This window comes from Oryzias latipes, chromosome 4 (assembly GCF_053564925.1).
Source record: "Oryzias latipes strain Hd-rR chromosome 4, Olatipes_Hd-rR_3.1".
In the NCBI taxonomy this organism is placed as follows: Eukaryota; Metazoa; Chordata; class Actinopteri; order Beloniformes; family Adrianichthyidae; genus Oryzias; species Oryzias latipes.
The window spans coordinates 32587925-32611018 of record NC_136240.1 but is presented as its reverse complement, the minus strand read 5'-3'; the positions used below and the strand labels follow the sequence as shown (position 1 = coordinate 32611018).

Below are 23094 nucleotides of genomic sequence, written 5' to 3'. Positions count from 1 at the left end.
TCAGATCTGTGTGTGTTTTTTATTAAGATTCGCTGAAGTCAGGTATACCTGGGTTTCTGTGTTGTTAGGTCAGAATAACCACTTTGCAGCATGTAAGACCTTATTCTAAAAGAGCATTGTCTGTAATTCTTTTTTGTTTATTTTTATTTTTGACCAAAGGAACAAGAAGTTTTCTGTGTCCTAATTCTCCAGTTTAAGAATCCTAAAAGAGGGATTCAGTGTCAAACAGTGATGACAGAACAACAGGAAACAGCTCAGGACCTTCATCTCAGTGAATCATCTTTTTTTTAAAAACCAAAATAACAACTAAATATGGCCATAATGGTGTTTCCACTAACTGTTCACAAACTAATCAACAGATTATAAGACATGTATAACTAATGTATACACTGTATACAATGTCATATACTTCTGTCATGCTGTCACAGAAACAGAAAAATTGTTCCAAAATGTAAAGAATGTTTGTTTTTATTCATTTACAAAATGCAAAGCGAGCAAACAAAAGTTCTCAATGTTTATTACTTTTGCCTTTGTCTGGCATATACATTCAAATCCAGTCATGAAGTGAAACAGAAACTTTCTCAACCTCACCAAGATGGAGCTGAGCAAGACGGTCTCACGTCACAGCTAGAAGTGATCTTCAGGGAAGAGACGCAGCCAAAACACCAAACCTCTGACATGGAAACAAGACCAAGCGACTCAAATATGGAGGAAAATGTAGAAACGAAAGTGGAGAAATAATGGCAGAGAACAATACTGAGTGTCATCAGACAACAGTGAAACAAGGTGGAGGTTTCTTGGACTTTTTGGAGCTGCACTTCAGCAAATTGAGTTGGAAATTTGGTCCGGACTAATGAGGTTTTCCATGCTGAGAGATCCAGGCAGATACTTACCCATCATGCGATTTGTATAACTGGCCCTATATTTATTATTCAGCGGGACAGAAACCCCAAACATAAAGCCAAAGACATTAAGGACTGTTTTCAGTGTAAAGGTGAAGAAGAAGTTCTGGAGGGGACGGCATGGACCACCGAGCCCTAATCCAAGGATCATGGAGGGTTTCTGGGACTTCATGGAGAGACAGAAGAACGTGAGGACGCCTACTTCCACAGAAGATCTGAGTTTAGTTCTCCGAGATGTTTGGAACAACCTACCAGCTGAGTCCCTTCAAAAACTGTGTTCAAGTGAACCTAGAAGAACTGATGCTGTATTGAAGGCAAAGGGTGGAAAGACCAAGTATTCAGATTTCTCTTTTGCATTTTGTTTATTAGGGAAAATAAATGATTTGTAACTTTATTTTTGGAGTTTTCTCTTTGTTTACAGCATTTCCTTCTTCTAAACATCATTGCAAAAAGAGGAGATCTATCCCTGACTATGCTGTTTGATGCATGAGAAGTACTGGGGGTCATTTTTTTATCGTACAGGGGATCCCCTTTATCTATGTCTTCTTCCATATATTAATGTGAAAATATGATTTTATGTCTGATCAAATGTAGACTTTAAGGAATCACAGTGGACCTCATGTCACAGTCAAAACTTCCAACATTGTATAGTGTAGTTACTAAGCTAAGTGTACTATATGTACCTGTAAATCTTCAAAATAAAATAAAAATACAATAAATAAAATTACATTAAAATATGTTTTTGTTTTGTCTCTTAATTTGAATCCTTTAAGGTATTGTGAAATCTGCTTCACAAAAAACTGTGATCAACTTCCTGTCTGTTTAGAGTTTTGTACTCTATTGAATCTTCATTTAAAGAAAATAATAATAAAAGGAATAGGAAGAAGGAAAACCTTGTTTATTAACCTGACCAAAAGATTTTACAAAAAAAAAAAAGAAAATTGATTCCAGTCTGTAATCTGAGAGTTTTGTGTTCAAAGGTAGCTTTTATGTTTGATTATTATCAGTCACAAAATGGTTTTAAATTAAAAGGATTTTAAGACAAATGAATACAAATCACAGTTTTAATGAACAGTTTCCTCGGCTTCTATAATCACAACAATAAAATCATTAAGGTGCATTTATTTACTGGCTTCAGTGTGACGATGCAACCGTGTTTTTTTTTAGAACCAATTGGCGGTTTAAGGCGTTCAGCATCCAGTTAAGTTCAGCTGTCAGAATGACAGACATAGAAAATTCCACCTTAAGAACCACTTTGCAGCAGAGGTGTGTAAACACCTGAAACATGATCAAGAATTCAGCAGATAAGACAATACTCTTTGGCTTTTATCATGTCATACTTTCGCTTTAACCTTAAAACACGACCTTTTAGTGACCTGGACAAAGATCTTTTAAAATCCGGACTTTACTCCATAAAAAAATGTATCCAATACAGATTCAGCCAGAGAGCTCCACCAGCTCAAAACGCTGCTGCATTTGCTTTAGCAAGCGATTCAACAATAGAAGCATAAGCAGGTAAAAAGTGCTACATGGCTGTACATAAACACTGGAACTCTGATGGAAACAGTGACTGTGATGTTTCTAGCTCGCGAGTGAAGACCCATGAGGCAGAAGAGGAGGGCAGGGGGGCTTTTAATTCTTATGTGAGTCCGATTTCCTCCAGGACACTGCGTGGAGTCTCTGCTTCCTGCAGGAAGAGGAACCACAGTCGCAGTGAAACTCCTCAGACCCGCAGCTTGGCTCAAACGATGACGGCAACACGCTCACAACTGTGCAGCTTGGAAACAAGACTTCCTCAGGGTTCACACTCTTTATCGTGACACGTTCAAGGACTCCTGAACACTTTCAGGGTCACCAGCACCTTCCATGCTGACGGACGTGCTGAAGAACCGGCTCCTCATCAGTTGATGTAAAACCGATGCAGAACTATTTGTTCAAGTGTCACACAAACACCAACAAGGTGAAACGCACAATTTAAAGACATTCCACACAGACAACACTTATGAAATACAACAGAAGTGAGGACATTTTTATTCAGTTTTGTTCAAATCATTGACTGCATTTCTTTGATCTAAATGACTGTTGTTTCCTGTTCAGATTCAAATGTTCAAATTTAGTGTACATCTGCTAATTGGTTTGTCCTAATCTGTCTTTTGTTCATTAAAAACTATTTTTTAAGGTGGATACTCATTTTTCATGTGTATTCTTTTTGCGGTCCAACGATGAAACCACTATTGATTCATTTACAAACATGACATTTTAAATGTAACTACTTAAAGACTTACTCTGTTAATGTATTGTCAAAGCATTCTCATGTTTTCATCTGCTCCTGATTCACAACCATTTATATTAAGAAATACTTAGAAATACAATTTTAAGCTTAATTTTCTTTATAGATGTCCTTAACCATCCAAAGAATGACGCAAAAAACCATGTTAAACACCTATGACAATTTTCATTGGAGTGGGACTTTTCTTGCACTAATCCTGTCCCACATTATCATCCTGCCACCTCTGTGCTTCAGTGTTATGAGTCACCTCAGTAGAGTCCACTCAGTTTACCCATGGGAGCTTTCATTTTCACGTGGAGGGATAAGTTATTGACAAATCTGATTCATAACATTACGAGTATCATGTTTACAATAATTAAAGCTAATTTTAAAAAATCAAAGTGTGATCTTTTTATATATAAACTGTCTATAGTGGCGCCTGCATCTTTATTTTCCTTAACATGTCTTTATTAAGTGTTATCCAGAATTTTCTTTCAGTTGAAACAAGCAGCAGAAATGCAGTCTTAACCCAACTGGCCTGCTCAGATCCTCCACAGGAGTCTCTCACTTCAGCTGCATTTCTAGACCACACCATCAAAAAAGAAGGAGAAAAACTTACTTTGGTATCCTGGGAAAAGGTTCAGCACAAAAACAAAGAGATGGGATTGATCAGAGCAAGCAGACACAAATCTTTAGTTCTACTATAGAGAAGAAAAAAAAACAATAGTCATGTGAATCTCAACATGACTAAAACCTTAAAAAGGTAAATTATCATCCTGTATCAGAGAGGTATGCTGTTGAAATGATGTTCTTCTGTTAAACACATCATTAAACAAAAAAGAATAAACCAGGAAGCTAACACCCCTTCAGATTTATATAGGAAAACATTAAAACCAAGTTGAGGTTTGAGAGGTTCAAACATCTGAATGCACAAAGTCAGAAAGAAATTAACACATTTCAACTCAGTAAATTGTCTTCAAAAGCATCAAATATGAAGGAAAAACACAAAAAAATGTGTTAAGGTGAGACACCAGCTCTCTACAGCAATCACACGATAACGAATGTCTTCATTTTATACAATCATGACCTCAAACCTTAGTACAACAACAGGATTCTCTGATGCAGATCATCCTTACAGCAGAGGAACTGGCAGATTATTTGGATTTTCTTTCAGAGCCTAATCTAATTTTTTTTACTCATAAATATTGATTGTTTTATGATTTTTTTTAATCTTTGCATAAAGGCAAAATGATGTTGTCTTGTCTGTGCAAACAGCAAATTCTTGCTGGGTAAATTGCCTTGTAACCCTTGTGCTATCCTAGGCACTTTACTATTGGGAGTTGGGTCATCTAGACCCACTAGACAGTACTCTGAACCTTTTTTCTTCAATGTTTTGTGATCTTCACTGGTGTCCATGGATTACATGAAATCTTTCCACCTTTATCCCCCTTTGTCATGGTAGGGAGAACATGTCAATGTAAGAGTGGGGTCATCTAAGATAGCACAAGGGTTAAACTAGGGTGAGTAAGCCCCATTAAATGAATGAAAGGACAGCACACTGATAAGAACCTATCACAGATTTCAAACCTGTTAGCCTCTCTAGTCTAGAGGGTCTTCAAGTTGATCTGCAACTGATCTAAATGTCCGCTCTCTCTGTCTCTGTGTGAAGTTGGGTATTTCTTAACTTCTTCATTGAAGTTTTCATCATCAGCCAAAAAAATGTCTGGCCCTACGATTGCAAATTACTTGAGTTGCATTAAGAGTCCATTGGAGCGACTTAAGCGATTCCAAATCGCTTTGAAGTATAAACCGGCCCTGATGCTGCGTTCACACCGGCTGCGTTGACTCGTGTTCAAGTGGCCACTTTCAATGAAAAACCCATGCAAATGCAAATAGACCAGAATTTTGGACTTCCGCATCGGGGAAACTCGTGATCGCGCACCTCTACGCCAATTTTCATGCTTGGGCGCGGACTCCATATACAACTATGGCGTTCATTGATCACACGCTGGAAGTTCAACGGATTTACCTTTTTGATGCTTTATCAGGGCAACGTGGCGTTGTGATCAATCAGGGATTCGGATTTCGTGTATGCAGCGTTTCAAAACACGGAAGTACCCACCGTTGTAAACATGATCATGATGGACAAACAAATAATTGTGTTTTATTCCCGGCCAGATTAATATGACACCAAGATGAGCATTTATGGAGCAAGATTTGCAGGCCGTGCACCACTTTGACTCTTCATATCAAGTTTTATCTCACTGTAGGTGGCGGACAAGCGCTAGTAATCAGTAAAAACACACACAAAAGAGTACCATAGACATTCTTCACTGGACAAAACGGGTGAGACGTCATCCATAGAAAATGCCTTACCTCTACTTCCTGTTTGGAATGTGAGTTTGGAGGAGTCTAGCTGTCCAGTGATCTACTGCTTATGTTTCTCATCTTTTGTCCCTTTGGGACTTCCATAGATTGTAAAAGAGCAGAACACAGACCATGCAACATGTAGCAATCAGGCTAGCAATTTCTGGTGGAAGCTCCTCCCACATGCGGCAGGGGCGTCAAGCTATGAACACATTTTTGGACAGGCGTCAAGCACCAAGTTCGCAGCGTGGCGAATGAGAGGCGGTCGACATGAATTTGGCAAACGAATCATGTTCGGCGTAAACGCAGCGCAACATTGATTTGTAATTGCCAATTGTATTCATTTCAGGTTAAATACCTTTAGATGGAAGTTATTTTATGTACAAGACTGATTCTTTTTAGTAAAATATGATACTTTAGAAGCTACAAATGTAACAATGAAATAAACCTTTAAAGATAAAACAATGATTAATATGAAGAGCCAGAATATATTTGCATTTAAAATCATTGCTCCTCAGTTCGACCTCCTCCTTGCTGTGAGAGCACAAAGGGAGGCGTAACCCTGAACTCAACACAAACAGCATGAAGCAACAGTGAGGTTACACCAAATAAAGTGGAGGGACAAAGAAATAAAGAGGGCGGAGCTGCTGTGGTGGGACTGCCAGACTTCCTCCTGCTTCTTCTTTGAAGCATTCTGCTGGTTGATAGCAGGTATGTTCTGTGGCTGGAAACGCTCCGATTAGAGGATCAGATGGACGTTCACAAACAAAAGAGCCTCCGAGGAATGATGGAGTGGCTGGCATCCATCCATCTCTGCAGAACATTTACTTATCTGGAGGCTGCTGGTGGGCTTTCAGGCAGACTGCAGGCGTCACTTTACTTCTGCTCCGCAGGGATTTTCCCTGCTTTCCTCAAACTGAGCTGGAGATAACCGTCCAGCACGTCAGACCAAAGCACCTCAAATGTGACATTAGTTTCTGATTTTTAGTAGAGGGTGATAACCCTCTAAATATTTTTCAGAATAAGAGCTTTCTGAAAATTTACGGAAAGGTGCTTTTAAATCACATTTTAGTTGAAATTTCTTAAACAAAAAAAACTTTTGATCAACTTCTTGACATAAATTTGGTTTTCCTCAGTGTCCAAGTTTTAAAAAAAAAACCTGCACAGAAATTTAAACAAATTTAGTTTGATATGACTCTATTATTATTATTATCGGAGGTTAAGACATCCCAGGTGAGAAACAGAAAATTATGCATTTTTATGTGGCAGAACATGAGGTCATACAAAAACACGTGTTCAATTTCTTTAATAATTGACTTTGAATTACTCCTGATTTTATTTTAATCACATGCTTCAATACACTACAAAAGATAATAACTGATTAAAGTTTTTTTATGATTGAAGTTTGAAAAGAAAGAGCCACAAATGCCAAACTTTCTTCATGTGAAAATAAGCTAAAATCTATTGCATTTATAAGTAAAAGTGTACATATTTATTTAACCCATGACACTACAATAAAATACTTATAAAAGTGATAGATTTGAAGGAGTGGGCTGGTAAATATAACAGAGTTGTAGCTGCAGGATGTTGTACTCCCTCCTCCACAGCAGGGGGCAGACTTTCCCCACTCCATAAGATACACAAAAATGGAGAAATAAACTCTGAATTGTCCTATTTGTCAGAAATCAGAGTTTTGAAATAGTGGATTTGAACAATTTGTCGTTTTGAGCCTGACAGCAACACAAACCAGGAAATATCCTCACACTTTTCCTCCAAGGATTTAGTGGATGCAACCAAATATTCTGCAGATCCAAGAGGTGAAACTGGAGCTTCAGCTTTTAGACACGTGCAAACGTTCTGCTTCATAATTTTCACTTAAAAAACAAACTGTGGAAAAACGACACGACTCATGGCAGACAGGTGACGATGTTGGCAGAAGGAAGGAAGCCGCTGGAGCCTCTTTCACTCGTGGAGCTTGACAGTGCAGAAAATCGTCTCGTGACTGCCATGCTTAAGCCCAATGACAGCGGCAGGTGCTCAGGGAAAGAAAGGTGCCAGGCACTGAGCAGCTCAGCATGCAGGGCGGACCGCGGCAGCGGGGACAGCGGCGGCGGCAGCGGAGGAGGCAGTGACGGAGGCCGCGGCAGCCAATCAGTACACAGGCACATTAAAGTATTCATGACGGGGCTGGGGGAGAGAAAACAGAACAGCCACTTCATCCTCGGGTCATGCAGGACGCAGGAGCAGCAGGCGGGAGGCTAACATGCCGCGGTTCTTCAGGTTGAACCGTAAGACTGAATGACACAGAAAAGTCCTGAGAAATAGAAGAGGTGACCTAAGGAGGAAAACACGACATAAACTAAACAGGAGTGGCTTTCTGGGGTGTAAAACAAAGCCTGAACATGATCACACAAGCACAAACAAACACGGGAAAACAAAGACCGACTACCAGGAAAGTGTGGTGTTTGACCGTCAGCAGGATGAAACAATGCAAACACAAAGACGATGAGACGGACACGACTGGGTTCTACAGGCACAAACAGCCTAATTCCACACAGAGTATTCACCTTCGAGGCCTAACTCTGGAAAAGACCAGAGGACTCTGAGGCCATACTTGGGACCATCACACCTGTGAGGCAAACATTTCCATAAAACAAACAGAATGATGCAGCACATGGAAGACCGAACCCTCAACCTACGGTCATTTAGAATCGGGTGAGCAGCGCCTGAACTCGTCCCTGACGTGAAGCGGAGCCGCAAACCTTCTGAGGACGCTTTGTTCTTCCTGCGTGCTGCCGCCTCCGCCACAGCGGCAGCCTGGCCAGCAGGAATTTCATTAGAAAGGCTTATAAAAAGGAATCCAGTCCAGAACGCCTCTCTGCTGTAATTACAGCTAGGGATGGGCCGATTTCATTTTTACGGCTGATACCGATAACCAATTTTTACCCTGCAACTGTGACCGATAGCCGGTATTTTCTGATACGGATACTTAAGTGTCTACAGTACCACCTCTGTGTCATTACTGCACCTCTCTCTGTCTGTCAAACGGAGCGTATAAAACACAATTTATGAAAGCAACCATCATAAAGACAACGTTTTGAATAATTCCTATCTCTGGCGTCTTTCTTTTTCTGTTTGGTTGGTGCTGTTGTCCGATCTACTAACCCATGCAAAGTATTGCGTTGCAACGATCCAAGAACCAGCAGCAGCAGCTTAACCAAAACCAGACAGGACCTATTCCTGTGCAACAGCTTTTTGGGATCACAAAGAGTCAAACAATTGATTAACAATATTTATCGTTATCATTATAGATGGACTGAAACTGAATTTCAAGGTCGGATTTTCTCGTGAAATTCAGCAAAACATCATCACTGGCGAAAGAAATCTGTTTGTATGTTGAGGAATTTCCTAAAAGTCCACTGAGTGAAGGTGACAAATAGCTGCAGAAGAACGGTGAGGTGCTCCGCGGCAGCGTTCATGCTGCTCTCAGCCTCACAGAGCGTCTGTTCCACTCAGGAACAGGAAGTCACAAAGACCGACGTTCATGCAGGCTGGAGTTCAGAGCTGCAACCCCATGCTGTCCGGTCTGAACGCCTGCCGGTAATGACCAGCAGTTACTTAGCAGTCACAACTCCTCCTCATTTGACAGACCTCCCCGGTCTTCACTCCAGGGAGTGGGCCAATCAGAGACCCAACTGCTCTCTAACCTGGGTTGTGTTTGGTGGTTTTCACTTCCCTTGTGTCAGAAAACCGGATGCTCCAAACCAAAGGCCCTTCAGGCCTTCAGTTTGTTATGGATGCAGATGGACAGCAGCTGATGGAAAACTGTTCCTGAAGATTGTTTTCTACGATAAACCTTTTTGTCCCATGTGAAGAAGGTATTTACTTAACATTATTCAATATCTCGTCCTTTTATGATAAAGAAAACTGTTCCTATAGTGCTCTGGTTTCTTTCTACTCTGTGCATAACTGCTTTCTCCTCTGGTGGGTTTTCAGTGGCGCCCTGATTCCTTCTTCCCCAGGAGCTCCATCTAACTAAAAGTAGAGTCAACCGACTGATTAGATCAAACGGCAAAGATCTAAAGTATGTTTGACTGCTTTATCGTACAAAGTATGCAATTATGTCTTTCACATAATCAACAGAATGGGGCTGTTTTCTCTTTGTGACCTGGACTGATCCTCTGATGCAGTAAAATCTGCAGATGTTTAGTTAAAAAAAACACAAAGTAAAGAACACTCAAAGGTACAATTCATTCTTCGAACATATGAAAGGACTTTTTAGATGACACCCGCTTAAAAACAGCCTTAATTTGACCTGAAATGCAAATAAAGAAAAGCAGCTCAATGCGAGAAGACAAGCGACTCTTTGTTTCAGCAGGTCTACTGGGACATTAATGACCGTTATGCAACTTTCTCTTAAGTTACAACTGAATGCTAAGCTCATGGAACCTGAGTGTAGAGGTAACTTTGAGTGAATTACTGGTTAGGGGGTCGGGGTAGGGGCTGTGAGGATTGTTATGGTGGGGAAAAAGCACAGCAACTTTTGGGGAATCTATTTTCTAAAATTACAGAAGTGAATCTACAGCGTCCAGACTGTACCTGCAAACAGACGCGTCTGATAGTCTATGTTCTGCAGAGAACAACAGTAAAGAAAAAGAGAGAGAGACAGGAAAAGAGTCAGCTATTGCATTCAATCCTCCACCCAAAGCCAAGAGAAAAGCCTTCTCTTTACAGCAGGGAAAGCATAGACGTAAATGTTATGCTGGTCATTGCTGTGGCTTCCCCTGAGAAGTCCCAGCTGACACCAGCTCAGTGGCCTTGTGGTTAGAGTGTCCCCCCCTGTAACTGGAAGGTCCTGGGTTCTAATTCAGACCGAGTCATCCCAAAGACCTTAAAAATGGGACCCAATGTGATCCCTTAATTAAGGGGGTTGGATTGGGGGATTGAACCACCAAATGGTGCCCAAGTGCAGCTCGTCTGCAGCTCACCGCTCCCCCCAAGTCAACTTAAATTGTCTCATTTAGGTTTGTTTTGTATTTAAGGTATCTCTTTTGTTGCTCTCATCACGGAAGCATCTCATCTTTGTTGTGATGCTCTGGCCTTTCTGCTACTTTCTCCCAACTTACCTTCATTTCCTGAGAAAGCAAAGAAACTGTATTTTTCGGAGTATAAGTCACTCTGGAGTATAAGTCGCAGCAGCAAACAAAATGCATAACAAAGAAGAGGAGAAAAAAAATCATACATAAGTCGCACGTTTGGGAGAAAAGCGTGACTCCGCTAAGTCAGGCGTGTGTTTACGCTCACACAGAGCACGATTCAAGGCCTGTTCACACCGGGAAGAATTTCGCGCGCGATATTCACCGACGTTTAACGCCTCGTGACTAAACAAAGGGGCACCAATGTGAGTGTGCACACCGACGCGAAAAAATGCCACGCGTCAAAGCGTCACTTTTTAAAAAACGCCTCGGGTTCGTTTTTTTGGTTTGACGCGCCGCGTCAAAAACTATACGACCAATGAGAATGGCGCTTTTGCACACGTGTCTGGAGCTTCTGAAGTTACAGTGAAACACAACTTGGGGGCGCTCAAACACAAAACTGCCTTGCTGAGCACACATACCAGCGAAGAAGATAGACGCCAAGTAGCGTCTACACTGCTGCAAAGAAATAATGACGGACATTCTAAAATATCCCCGAACCAAGCACCAGTTGGAGCTACTGGTGCTTGAAATATTCATGTTTTCTTTGTTTGATTCTGACAAGCGCGTAAATACTTGCTCTCTTCTTCTGAGGGAAAAGCGACTTTAAGAAGCGTAAAGTTGCGCAGCGCCACCTTGTGTACAGGAGCATTTCTGTTTTACATTAAGCGCCATCTAATGGCAGGGAATGAAATTGCATGTTCGCTCGGCTCATCGTCAGCAAAAATCGCCTGGGTGTGAACACAAAAAACGTGGCGAAAAACGCTGGCAAATAACGCCTGGCGAATATTCGTCCCGGTGTGTACGCATTCACGTCGACGTGCGTCAAATTTACTGCTTGACGCTGGTTAAAAAAATTGTTCATAAACTAAACCCTCCAGATGTGTAAGGCAGAAACTACTGTTAAAAGGTTTTAGCCTCATTGCTAACAGGGAAGCATTGACTGTATGGTTCCTTCACTGCTCGCTATATAGTGTACTATATAGGGCGTTAGCCATTTTGTATTGCTGTCCAAATCTACAATTTCAAAATCCAGTGCCTTGGAAATTTCCCAGAAGTCTCTGCAAAAAGCACAAAACCACAATGCAATGCGTCTGAACAATTTCTGCCAAAAATGCGTTTAAATGTATTTTTTTTGATAAACCATCAACGTTTTTATCTTCGGAAGACAGTGGACTCATAAATAATCGTTGCAATACGCTCAAATCAGTGAGTTTTTAACTTCGTTCAATCGAAGACGTCTTATCCGTCGTTTAAAAAAAAAAAAAAGTAGTGAGCGTTGAGTCCGAATTGCTTTTAAAATTCATAGCACTACATAGTCCCGCACTAGTTTTTTAGTAGTTAGGGGTTATGGCGGGAATTTCATATCATATTCCCAGAAGCAAGACTGCTGAGCTCTGTGCTATGTTGTTTATTTTCCTTCTATACTAAATTTCTGTGCAATAATCATAGAAACGGTGAAAGAATCCATAGAAATCGTAATAAAATCACACTGATGCGTCTCTATCTTCCTGTCATAATCGCATTGTAAACAGCTGGCCCGGGACCAGAGGCACAAATTTAGTTTTAACCCTGTGGTGGAATGACAATATGACAATAAAGGTATCCCGAATCCTCCTGAATTTACAGTCAATGCAAGACCCGGATGATGTTGAGAGATCAGGTTTGTTTTTTTGCAGAGCTCTAGAAAAAAATCAGTAAGCATGTCTCCATGTGTGGGTTTTATGAGATCATTCAGAGATTCTCCCAAAGGTGTACACATAGATAGATAGATAGATAGATAGATAGATAGATAGATAGATAGATAGATAGATAGATAGATAGATAGATAGATAGATAGATAGATAGATAGATAGATAGATAGATAGATAGATAGATGGATGGATGGATGGATGGATGGATGGATGGATGGATGGATGGATGGATGGATGGATGGATGGATGGATGGATGGATGGATGGATGGATGGATGGATGGATGGATGGATGGATGGATGGATGGATGGATGGATGGATGGATGGATGGATGGATGGATGGATGGATGGATGGATGGATGGATGGATGGATGGATGGATAGATAGATAGATAGATAGATAGATAGATAGATAGATAGATAGATAGATAGATAGATAGATAGATAGATAGATAGATAGATAGATAGATAGATAGATAGATAGATAGATAGATAGATAGATAGATAGGGTCTTAGTGGGAAAATTAATAATGAGCCCACTTATGTTAAGAAAAAAAAAATCACGCATTAATTGCTCCTGAGTATAAGTCTCACCCCAGCCCAAACTATGCAAAAAAATGTGACTTATACTCCGAAGAATACAGGAAAATGTAAAACTTTCTCCTCCACCTAAGTATCAATATGTTTTCTTGAATGTTTAGGCTGAAAAACCAGATGGAAAAAGGAACCCGTTTGCCATCTTACCTCCTGTAACAGGTCCGCCTGCTCGATGGCTTTCAGCACATTCTTTTTGGAGGTTTCCTGAGCCTCTCCGCCCAGCAAGAACTCGTCCAGGATGAAGTAGGCTTTCTCAAAGTTGAAAATAATATCTAACTCGCAAACCTACGGAACAGAAGCCAAAACACCTCTGCTCAATGCGGACGCAGCGTGAGCGGACGAACCCGCAGAGGCGGAAAAGCACACACATACGCTGCCGAAGTATTTGTCCAGCAGCTCCACGTATCTGTGGATGATCTCCAGAGTGATGAGCTCGTTGTCTTGGTCCTCTATGGCACAGCAGAAGTACAGACTGGCATATCTGCAACAAGACAACACACACTTCCAATCAAGACGCAGCAGAAAACGCACGTCTCTCAGCGAAAACAAAGACAATGACCATGACTCTTTATGTGCTGGTGCAGAAAGGGTTATCATCTCGGTTATTATTGGAGGCCGCTGTTTACCGTGTGGAAGTATTAGTTTAAAAGCTTGAAAGCAGATGAAGAATGCTGAATCAGTTAAGCCCCGTACTTATCCCCGATAATCCCAAAGGCATTCTTTAAGCATGTGATGATTGGTTAATAAGGAAGGCGGTCCCTCGCAGGTGGAGCGCGGATCCGAGGCACGGCAGCACCAAACTGAGCGCCAGCGACGGCATCCACGCTGTGTCACTGATGGAACTGGTAAATAGTGACATTTTTCATGGTTCACTTCATAGCTGTCTGCTGAATGTGCTAATGATGCGATCCGGAGCCAAGCTGAGGGAACACAAAGGGTTCTGTTCAGCTGCTTAGCAGCGAAGCAGGCAGGAAGAACGAGGGATTGTTGTGGAAAAGGGAAGCAAAGAACTGCAACATTAATATTATGTTATACTGAAAGGAACAGCTAATCATTTCTGTAAAGATCAAGTGAAGGGCTAAAATAAAAATTTCCTTTTTTCTTTCTCTGTAAAGAATCATGGGAACATCAAGCTTTGCTTTGTCAACGGTGTATCCATTTGTGTGGAGGCGGTACGCTCATTACAGTAAACAAAAAGAAGAAAAAAAAACAAATAATTGTCATTTTGACATTAGATCAAACAAAGTTGATGCTGTTTGCAGGCATTTACATGCAACCAAACACAAAAACAGATGGAAATTCATATTGGCCACAAGCAATACATGTACACATTGGTACACAGAAAGCCATATTAGCCTCACTCTACTGATGAATGTAAATTTCTTTGTATGAATAAAATAAGATAAAAGCCTTTTATTTAAAGACTCACTTCCATCATCTTTTGATCTGTTGTAAAAGGGTTCCCAGTGGTCATTTCATTATAATTTTTGTTGTTGTTCTCAGACAAAATCTAAAAACCTGTATCTTTATCCAGGACATAGTTTCTGTAGAGCGGCAGGAGTTCATTAGAAAATCGCCTCTAAGTTTTGGGCAGGACCATTGGAGTGGTGTAAGCCACCCCCTGACTCCCACTAGCTTACAGCCCCTCAGAACCCCAAGGTTACAGGAGCGGTGCAACAAAACCAATGAGAGATATCGTAGCTATCCAGCCGTACAGTTCTGATCCAGAATCCAGCTCAGACGAGGAAAACAAAGACCAACATGGATCTAAATGTCCGGAAGTGGATGCATCAGAATGGAGCGGACCAGGGAGCTTGTGGCCCCGCCCACCGTATTGTCTACGTCACACATGTTATTTTTTAAACTTCGTTTTTCCGTCTGCTCACAAATATTTGGCTAAAAAATACTGAGATATGCAATTTTAAGTTTAATTTTTCTTCATGTGAGAAACACCACAAGAACATGTTTAAAACACATTGGGTCCTAACATCTCCTGCAGGATCCAAATAAATGCCCGATCAAAGAATAACTTTACGTTGCCTCCCTTTAAACAAGCCTTCCTCTGTTTCCGCTGCACAGATTGTGTTTGCCTGAGCCTGCTGGGTTACCTGGGTTCACCCATAGTCTGCCTGCTAGTCTGTTGGCACGGCAACAGGGTTTAAATGAGGAAAAGCTAATGATCTTTTTTTTTTTTTTGTCCCCTGGTGTTACCGTGGAAGGGGAACACATCTACGAAGGGGTTCTGTGTTGAAGAATTCACCCGAGTGGGTTATGAACTCTTCGCAAACAGGCGCCCACCTCTTATAAACGATCTTCAGGTCTCTCCACTCCAGGAAGCTGCACATTTTGGGCTTCCGAGCCAGGACCGTCTGCACCAGCTCCCTGGTGATCTTCTTCTTCTCCTTGTCGGACAGCGGCACGTACCACTTCTGGAGCCGGAGCTTGCCCTGTCGACTGAACAGGAGCATGAACTGCATCTGAAATGAGGAGGTGATGCTGATGGTCAGGAGGAGAAGCAGCATCCTGGGCAGATTCATCCAAACAGGAGGTGAACATATGATGCAGGGGTATTCAAGTTAGCAAACAATAATAATAACATGGTTCTTAGGAAGCTAGGTTTCTGTAGGGAGTGTGGGAATAAGTTGTTTTATGCGATAAGTGCATCAATACTTCACTCCAGGTTTAATTCTGGGAGGAACAATCAATCTGTAACAAACAATTACAAGCTAATTAGGAACACAACACCTTAATAATATTTATAAACGGTTTAATTTACAGTAAATTTAGACCCAAAAATTAAATAATCCCTAATCTGTTCCCAACAAGACAGCGGAAGTACCACAAAGTACCGTTACTCGAATAGTAGCATTAGCACCTGCTATCTTTAAAGACATCTTTTTTTTTAAACCAGCGAATGAAGAGCCTCGAACGTAAACGATAAATAAGAATAAAAAATCAATGTACTAACCTTTAAACCCGCCGACACCCTGATCAGAAATGAGCTGCCCAGTCAGCGACACCGACCGTGTAGACGGGCGGCTGAAGTCTGGCTCTTGATTGGCTGCCGAGGCGCTCGCGACTCAATGTGATTGCTGGACAGGTCGAGCGGGTCTCCGCCCCTTTTCACGCTTCAACTCAATATCTCAAAGCTCATTGGTTACTTTAGAAATCAATCAAACGATGAGCCCGAGGAGCGAATGAAGAGCCGGAAGACTCGGAGCACCTGTTCCATAGCGGCAGAAAGCAGACAGGAAAGCTGTCCTCTGACTGCGTTTAGAAATGATAAAAATGTACAATTTAATAATCGTTTCATTCAGAAGTGACATGGTACAGATCAAGCTTATGTTTTAGATTCATAAATCTATTCATTATTGGACAATTGACCTTAGAAGACGTCGTTCCCCATGAATATTCATATTCCCTTCCAGTCATTGTGTAATGTTTTTACTCATTTTGTAGAACTGTCACATTGCAAGACAGTTTGAATTAAAACTCTCACCCCAACGTGTGTTTTTTCTGTTTTTTAACATGTTCTTGTAGCATTTTTTTTGATGATGGAGAAGATAAAGAAAATTCAGCTTCAAACTGCATTTCTGAGTATTTGTTTTTTATTGAAATCGCCGTGAATCAGGAGCAGACAAAAAAATACTGGTTGAAGAAGCTTGTAGTTGTTGCCAGTAATCATGTTGCCATTTCTTTTTTTTTTTTAGAGAAGCCCCAAGTTGCACTCTGCAGATCCAAACGCCCACTGTTTGTGATTTTCATCACAGCAAATGTTGACATTCAAAAATACTAAGGGTCTCAGCTTTGAGAGGCTGATCTGGTTTCTTCCGTGAGTAAGAATCGGCTCTGTTTAAGAGAAGATTCTCTCAGGTGGTTGTGGAGCCGCTTCTAGATGTCTAAAGTCTCTTTTTGCATTATCAGTTAGTTGGATAATGATTTATGTCGAGGATGAAGAGGAAAGAATCGAACCAGCTTAGCTTTGTGCACATTGCGACAAGTGCAGATGACGAGGAGGAGTGGAGTCCGTTCCTTTCCCAAATGTAGGTCACAGCAAAGCATCATTTGTTGTTTCGAAGCATAGTTTATTTTACCAGTGCTCCAACTCTGTGAACCTGAACCAGCCAAACCCCGTAAGTGTCACAAAAAAAGAACGACTGACTGAAAAAGGGCTGTCCTCACTTTGCCTTGTTTCTAAAGTTAGTGTGAGCTTCCTGCTGGAACGACCTCAACATGTAACTGACCGTTGAGGTGAAGGTATTCACAGAGGTGCAGCTGCAGTAAAATAGAGCTGCCTAAGTGAGGTATGTAAGGACCTGTAAAGAGTATTAGACAAGGCCATCGCAGTGGATTACAGTAATCCTGTCCACTACAGTTGGGTGTCACACACGTGTCACTTCAGTACAGCTGAAGAAGGAGATGGAGGTTCCAGCTCATCGTGCTGCTGTGCTGCTTCTCCTGCTTCTGGGTAAATATGATCCTTTTATACAGAACGCAAAGACAGTAAGATGTGTTTGGAATGGAAAAAGCTCCAGCATGAATGTTCGTGACTGTGTTGCTGATGATATGCAGCATGAGGCAACTTCTTGATTGATGTAAACCACGGGAAAACTGTGTTGTATGTGAAGTTACTCAATCTTTACATGTTTATTTTTTTGCATCGATTGCTGTGGTTTAGCCCTGATCACAGTCCATTCACAGGAGGTGAGGACACGGGTTTAATCATTACTTTAACGGACTCCAGGTGCAATCTCAGACTCTGTCCTCTGTGCGTGGTCATCAGGAGGAGGAGGAGGAGGTTGCCCATGACGAGGAGCTCCAGGAGGAGCAGCAGGTGATCGAGACATGGACGCAGAATGTGAAAGCCTGCACTTGTGACTGTGAATCCGCGGATGCAACCACTCGCATCCCGACTGCCGCCTCACCGCTCCTGATAACGCCCTCCCCGCCTCAAGGTCACCCGTGGAGCTGCATGCCAGGTGAGGACTCCATCTGCTGTGTCCGCTCAAATGGTGAAAGCTGCACTTGTTCTGGAGGTTATAAACTGCCCAACAGCTGGGGTGGACTTCAGTTTGAACAAAGCAGGAATAGAAAACGGGCAAATGGATTTTTGTCATCCAATTTGGATCGGGATCCGGTGGGTCTCGCAGCTGATGATCGTATGTTCAAAATATGCGGGGAGGAGCAGCACAACCTACCCTTAACCTGGCAGTGCATGTCAGCTTGGGGTTTGGAAATGAGCTTCTGTGCTGAAGAAGCCTGGAAGTGTTTGGGTAAATCTCATTACCTGTGCAGGGAGGTGACAAGAAGATTAGCAATCTGAAAATAGGGTGTGCCCTTCCCTGTCTGGCATGATAGCACACATCAGTTAATACTCAGATCATGCTCCCTCATCTAATCACGTCAGTCGCAGGAGCATCAAAGCTCACTGTAAGACACAGGAGATCACTCCCAGCAGTGTCGGAAAAAGACCGCTTCCATTTCAATGAGTAGATCTACTGATTTGTAGTCATTTCTAAAGATGCGCCTCATCTTTCCCAGAGTGCCCGTACCACAGAGCCCTCGGCTTCGAATCAGGATCTGTGAACTCCGACCAGATCAGCTGCTCCAATCAGGACCAGTACACCGGTTGGTACTCCTCCTGGATCCCCAACAAGGCTCGCCTTAACAATCAAGGATTTGGGTTTGTTCAAGCAACCCTTTTGTATTTGCGTTTCATGCCACGCTCTCCACATGCTTCAGTTGGGGCACATTCGTTTTTCGCAGGTGTGCGTGGCTATCCAAGTTCAACGATCTGCACCAGTGGATCCAAGTTGACCTAAAGGAAGTGAGCGTGGTGTCCGGCATCCTCATGCAGGGCCGCTGCGATGCAGATGAGTGGATTACTAAATACAGCATCCAGTATCGCTCTGTGGAATCTCTCAACTGGGTCTACTACAAAGACCAGACAGGAAACAACAGGGTTGGTACCGTAGTTAAATCTCAAACCTTTACATCTGGGTTTGGGTCTTCTTATCAGTGCTAATGCATCCTCTATCCCCACCGACCCCTCCTAAAAATAATGTATAGTGCTCATGGAGAAACATATTAATAAAAGTATAGCACCTTCACATGCATCTCCATTCCGCAGGTCTTTTATGGGAACTCTGATCGCTCCTCTACGGTGCAGAACCTGCTCCGACCTCCCATCATAGCTCGCTACATCCGCCTGCTGCCGCTGGGCTGGCACACCCGCATTGCCATGAGGATGGAGCTGCTGATGTGCACGAACAAGTGCCCATGAAGAGCAAAAGCCATCCAACTCCTGCCTCCCCGATACTTGCTTGGCTGGAGAGGATTACTTTAAAGGGCCTACATCATGCAAAATCGACATTTTGAGCTATTCAGCGTATTATAATGTTAATCCCTCTAAAAAAACAACCCCAAAGCAGTGTTTTGATGAGTATTCCTCTTAAAAACCAGCTGAGCACCAGTCCCTCCCAATCCACGAAAATGAGCGGGACCTCACATTGTGATGTCACAAAGTGAGGACCCGCCCCTTCCAGGAAGCGTCTGGACTACCAATTTACGTTGGAGCTGAACCGCACTGTAGGCATGGATCTGCTGCAGCTCTTATATCCAGTAGGTAGGACTATCTGACAAGGTAGGACATTTGGATAGCTATATCTTTCATTTTGTGCCAGGAAAACGTCACGTGGTAGGATAGATGGTTAGCTCTAGGTCGATGTCATGAAATGGGCGGCACACACGCGGAGCTAAAGCCGGTGCCTCCAAGATCGAGTCGTATCACTTCCCAGTAGATAAATGAGCTGAAAAAATAACTATTCATACAGAATGTGTTCTTTAGTGTGCCACAGGTGATTTACTATTATATACAGTACAGACGAAAAGTTTGGACACACCTTCCCATTCATTTAAATGAATGGGAAGGTGTGTCCAAACTTTTGGTCCGTACTGTATATGGATATAGTTTACTCTGAAAGGCTTAAGAAAAGCATGATATAGGCCCTTTAAACCTGCCTGGACGTCTTTGGGGAGACTTAAAGCTAAACATATATACATGTCAGCACAACGCCATTAACAATTGGCTTAAATTTCTCATGTGCTTTGGAGATTTTTGCACCAAAAATCGCCCAAATCACCATCAAGAGATCTGTGGCAGACCGCAGATTGGTTTGTTTTTGCTGCGCCGATATAAAAGAAGTAACAGTTTAAACGTTTAAATCAAATGGGCTGTTTTATTGGAGATTAACTTTCACAAATAAACAAGTATACTCTAAACTGTAAAGCATTCATTGATTGATGGGTTTTATATTGTCATGAAAATGCTCTGCTGGGAGAAAAGCTGATAAATACGGACTATGCTACTCATTTGTGTCTGTATTACAAAAGCACAAACCTAATACTTGGTTCAATTTAAACAATTGTTTTAAACATTTCCTGTTATAAATATTACCAAACAAGTAGTCACACATCAGTATTAATATAATACACAGTGCTCCTCCAGAAACAAGAATCCAAACGGAAATACAAACTGTGGCGAGTACAGAGTATGCAGCGTCCTCGTCGATGGACATAAACACACGTTTGGTCACGTCTGGGTTCAGTGTTTTTTAGTCTCAGTTTCACACACCTCACAAGCAAAAGGAGGAGAAGAATTTACAATCAGGGACATATTGCCAAGACTCAAGTCTCTTCAAAGTGCACGAAAATAGTATTTATTTTTTCTTCTTTTTTTTTTGCCAAGCTGCTCTGATGGCACTTTATTTTTAACAGAAGAGAAATGAGTTTTTTCCACTCTGGGAGTTTTTGTTAAGCTCTTCCCAAGTGGTTCATTACAAGCAAACAGTTCAAACACAGATGTGCGGTGAGGCCCGACAGGCCGACCCGCTAAATGTCACAAAGACAAACCGGCATTGGAATGAAAATACAACCAATAAAATAAGTAAAAGGCTGAGACATTACCAAAGAAAAGGCATAAAAACAAAATCATAGTAATATAACATGAGTAATGTGTGAAAATATTAGGCAAGAGACTACTTAAAGAAAGGCATCTAACAGCTAAAACTGTAGCAGAAATCAGTGGTTAAACATAAACATAAATTGGTGGAAACTTAAGCAGGCTAACTGATGAATAATGAAAAAAATAAAATAAGATTGACGAATTTAAAACAATTAAAGTCAGAAATAAAGAGTGTTTTGGATCTGAATAAACAAAAAAAGTTAAGACTGTTTGCAGGGAAATGTTAGCAGAAGTCTGAGTGGAAAACGTTTTAGTAAGATTTGCATTCTGCAGACAGACCTAAAAAGAAATCGTAATTTGCGACTGAAGAAGGAAGGACAAGCGAACAAAAGGACATTTAACAATATGGCATTTAGTAAACTACCATGAGTGATTTTAAAAAACTACAATACGTTGTCCAAAAGGACTTCAGTTTTGAAAATAATAACCAAGAATCACGATCACTACAAGATTCTTTTTTTTAAATTTGGCTTTAAACTCACAAGAACTAAAGAGAGGTTGGTGGAAACAGAGAAGAGCGTCTAATAAAGGGGGAAAGGTAAGGTGCTGGAGTCTTTACACCAGAACACCCAGAATGGCTTTTATGTTCCTCTGGCTCTAATAAAAACATTACATTCTAAGCTAGACTGCGAGAAGCGACAATGTTCTGTGGATCCAATTCTTTTGCAGCGGCAAACGTTTATGCAGCGTTTGTGCATTTCAGCGACTGAGGTAAGCAGAACCACTTGGAAGCAGCTTGTGTGCAATAGAGGGACAGTTCGGCTTGTTAGAGTGGGGAGAAGCTGCTCACCACATTCTGCATTCGTGGACATTATTGAAGTTTTCTTAATAAGGTGCAACAACTGGGACACTAAGAGAAGCACTTTAAAATAAAAGTGTAATCCTTTTTTTCTATTGTACATTAGCAGTTTTTGTGTAGCAGATGCTTTCTGCACATGGCTGCATGTGTGACAGGTTTCTGTCAGGAAAGAATATGTGCAATGCTTCACTGTGCCCCACAGACGGCACTGTGGGTCAGAGAATCTGCTAATTTATGCCACCTCACATTGTAACATGGCTGAATTTCATCAAGAGACACTTATCTAAACAGACAAAAGGGTCAGGCTTACCTGTTTAGTAGTCAGTGGCCCAAGCAGCAGAAGCAGAACATGGCTGCTCTGATGATTGTGTGGCACATTGGACTGTTTGGAGCAGAATGACGCCCAAAAAGCAAGACAGCTTGGACAGAGTTACCATCGAGGGGTGTGATGGACACACGTTACTGACATTACCAGTCTCTATTGCAACAAGGGATTGAACTTTATTTGTTGAAAATGCCTTAAAGTACTCTTAAGGTAATACTACACAGTAAAATGTACTATATTTCTATATTTAATAAAAACAAAAAAATACTTACACTTAAATCTACATTTTGTCTATCCATATTTATATATATATATATGTGCTGAATCTGTCGTATATTTACTTTATAATACAAATAAAATCAGAATTACACCATAGAAACTCTATCAAACATGGAAGCTTTTAAAAAATCCGGACAGAAAAGGCCTTGGGCCTCTTTGCGAGCCGAGTTTACAATAGAAGGACAGGAATTGGTGTGAGTGTGTGTTCAGCAGGTGCACAGGTTCACAGAGGGGATGTGGGGGCCACAGAAGGAAAGCAGGATGCCGGAGTGAGGGTCCAGATTACAGAGCAGTCTCTTTCAGGTCGTTGAGGTTAGGCATCCGGGATCTGGAGGGGCGTCCAAAGCCGTGCCCGTTCTGACCTCCTTTGATGCCCATTTGCTCAGGGTACGGGTTGCCCTCAGGGCGGCCCAGTGCGGACGAGTGCCAGCCGGACTCCAGCTGTCCCGGTAGAGGGTAGCCTGTCTGTCGACTCTTAAGCTGGGGGGTGCTGACCCCTGAGTGACCTCGGTTTTCAGCGAAACCGCCTTGAGTGGAGTTAGTCAGTGGCTGGTAGCGCATGTCAGAGGACGCAGTCTGATTGGAGGATGAGGAAGAGAGGTGCAGGAGCTTCCGCAGTGACTTCAGCGGCTGACTCTGCAGCAGA

General features: G+C 41.8%; 3 protein-coding genes across 20 annotated transcripts in view; 1 reads left to right on the top strand and 2 right to left on the bottom strand.

The window, feature by feature from the left end:
- Window positions 1–452: 452 nt before the first annotated feature.
- LOC101174095 (AP-1 complex subunit sigma-2) lies at window positions 453–16112 on the bottom strand. Of its 10 annotated transcripts, none has more exons than XM_004068330.4 (7): window positions 15991–16112; window positions 15321–15499; window positions 13395–13503; window positions 13170–13307; window positions 10138–10168; window positions 8106–8167; window positions 6829–7725 (listed from the first exon to the last, which is right to left on the bottom strand). In XM_004068330.4, exons 2-6 carry the CDS (start codon window positions 15497–15499, stop codon window positions 8115–8117), a joined length of 510 nt encoding a protein of 169 aa, XP_004068378.1. In that variant the 5' UTR covers window positions 15991–16112; the 3' UTR covers window positions 6829–7725; window positions 8106–8114. The 10 variants fall into 10 exon arrangements, 9 of the variants coding, with proteins under 9 accessions (XP_023810292.1, XP_023810291.1, XP_023810284.1 ...); XM_023954519.2 differs by having other exon boundaries at window positions 7714–7873; XM_023954523.2 differs by lacking the exons at window positions 6829–7725; window positions 8106–8167; window positions 10138–10168 and adding exons at window positions 2290–2589; window positions 3791–3799.
- On the top strand, window positions 13762–20303 carry LOC101172068 (retinoschisin). Its single transcript, XM_011474468.4, has 7 exons — window positions 13762–13867; window positions 17398–17490; window positions 17701–17726; window positions 17806–18001; window positions 18564–18705; window positions 18789–18984; window positions 19153–20303. Exons 2-7 carry the CDS (start codon window positions 17442–17444, stop codon window positions 19303–19305), a joined length of 762 nt encoding a protein of 253 aa, XP_011472770.1. The 5' UTR covers window positions 13762–13867; window positions 17398–17441; the 3' UTR covers window positions 19306–20303.
- The window catches only part of LOC101173854 (cyclin-dependent kinase-like 5), a 47406-nt gene continuing 44552 nt past the window's right edge, over window positions 20241–23094 (bottom strand). For all 9 annotated transcript variants that reach the window (XR_013655806.1, XM_011474466.4, XM_011474467.4 and 6 more), the window contains one exon: window positions 20241–23084. Coding sequence is in view for 8 of the 9 variants with exons in the window: in XM_011474466.4 (XP_011472768.1) it covers window positions 22731–23084 (354 nt within the window). In the remaining variant the exon portion in view is untranslated. The remainder of the gene's footprint in view (window positions 23085–23094) is intronic.

Excerpts from the sequence above, each read along its gene's own strand:
- LOC101174095 (XM_023954516.2), bottom strand. The coding sequence starts at position 15,499 with ATGCAGTTCATGCTCCTGTTCAGTCGACAGGGCAAGCTCCGGCTCCAG. Across the intron at positions 13,308-13,394 it reads TGGACAAATACTTCGGCAGC|GTTTGCGAGTTAGATATTAT; the intron begins GTATGTGTGTGC and ends TCTGTTCCGTAG. Across the intron at positions 3,800-13,169 it reads AGGCGGACCTGTTACAGGAG|GATACCAAAGTAAGTTTTTC; the intron begins GTAAGATGGCAA and ends ACCTTTTCCCAG.
- LOC101172068 (XM_011474468.4), top strand. The coding sequence starts at position 17,442 with ATGGAGGTTCCAGCTCATCGTGCTGCTGTGCTGCTTCTCCTGCTTCTG. Across the intron at positions 17,491-17,700 it reads GCTGCTTCTCCTGCTTCTGG|CCCTGATCACAGTCCATTCA; the intron begins GTAAATATGATC and ends GCTGTGGTTTAG. Across the intron at positions 18,985-19,152 it reads ACCAGACAGGAAACAACAGG|GTCTTTTATGGGAACTCTGA; the intron begins GTTGGTACCGTA and ends TCCATTCCGCAG.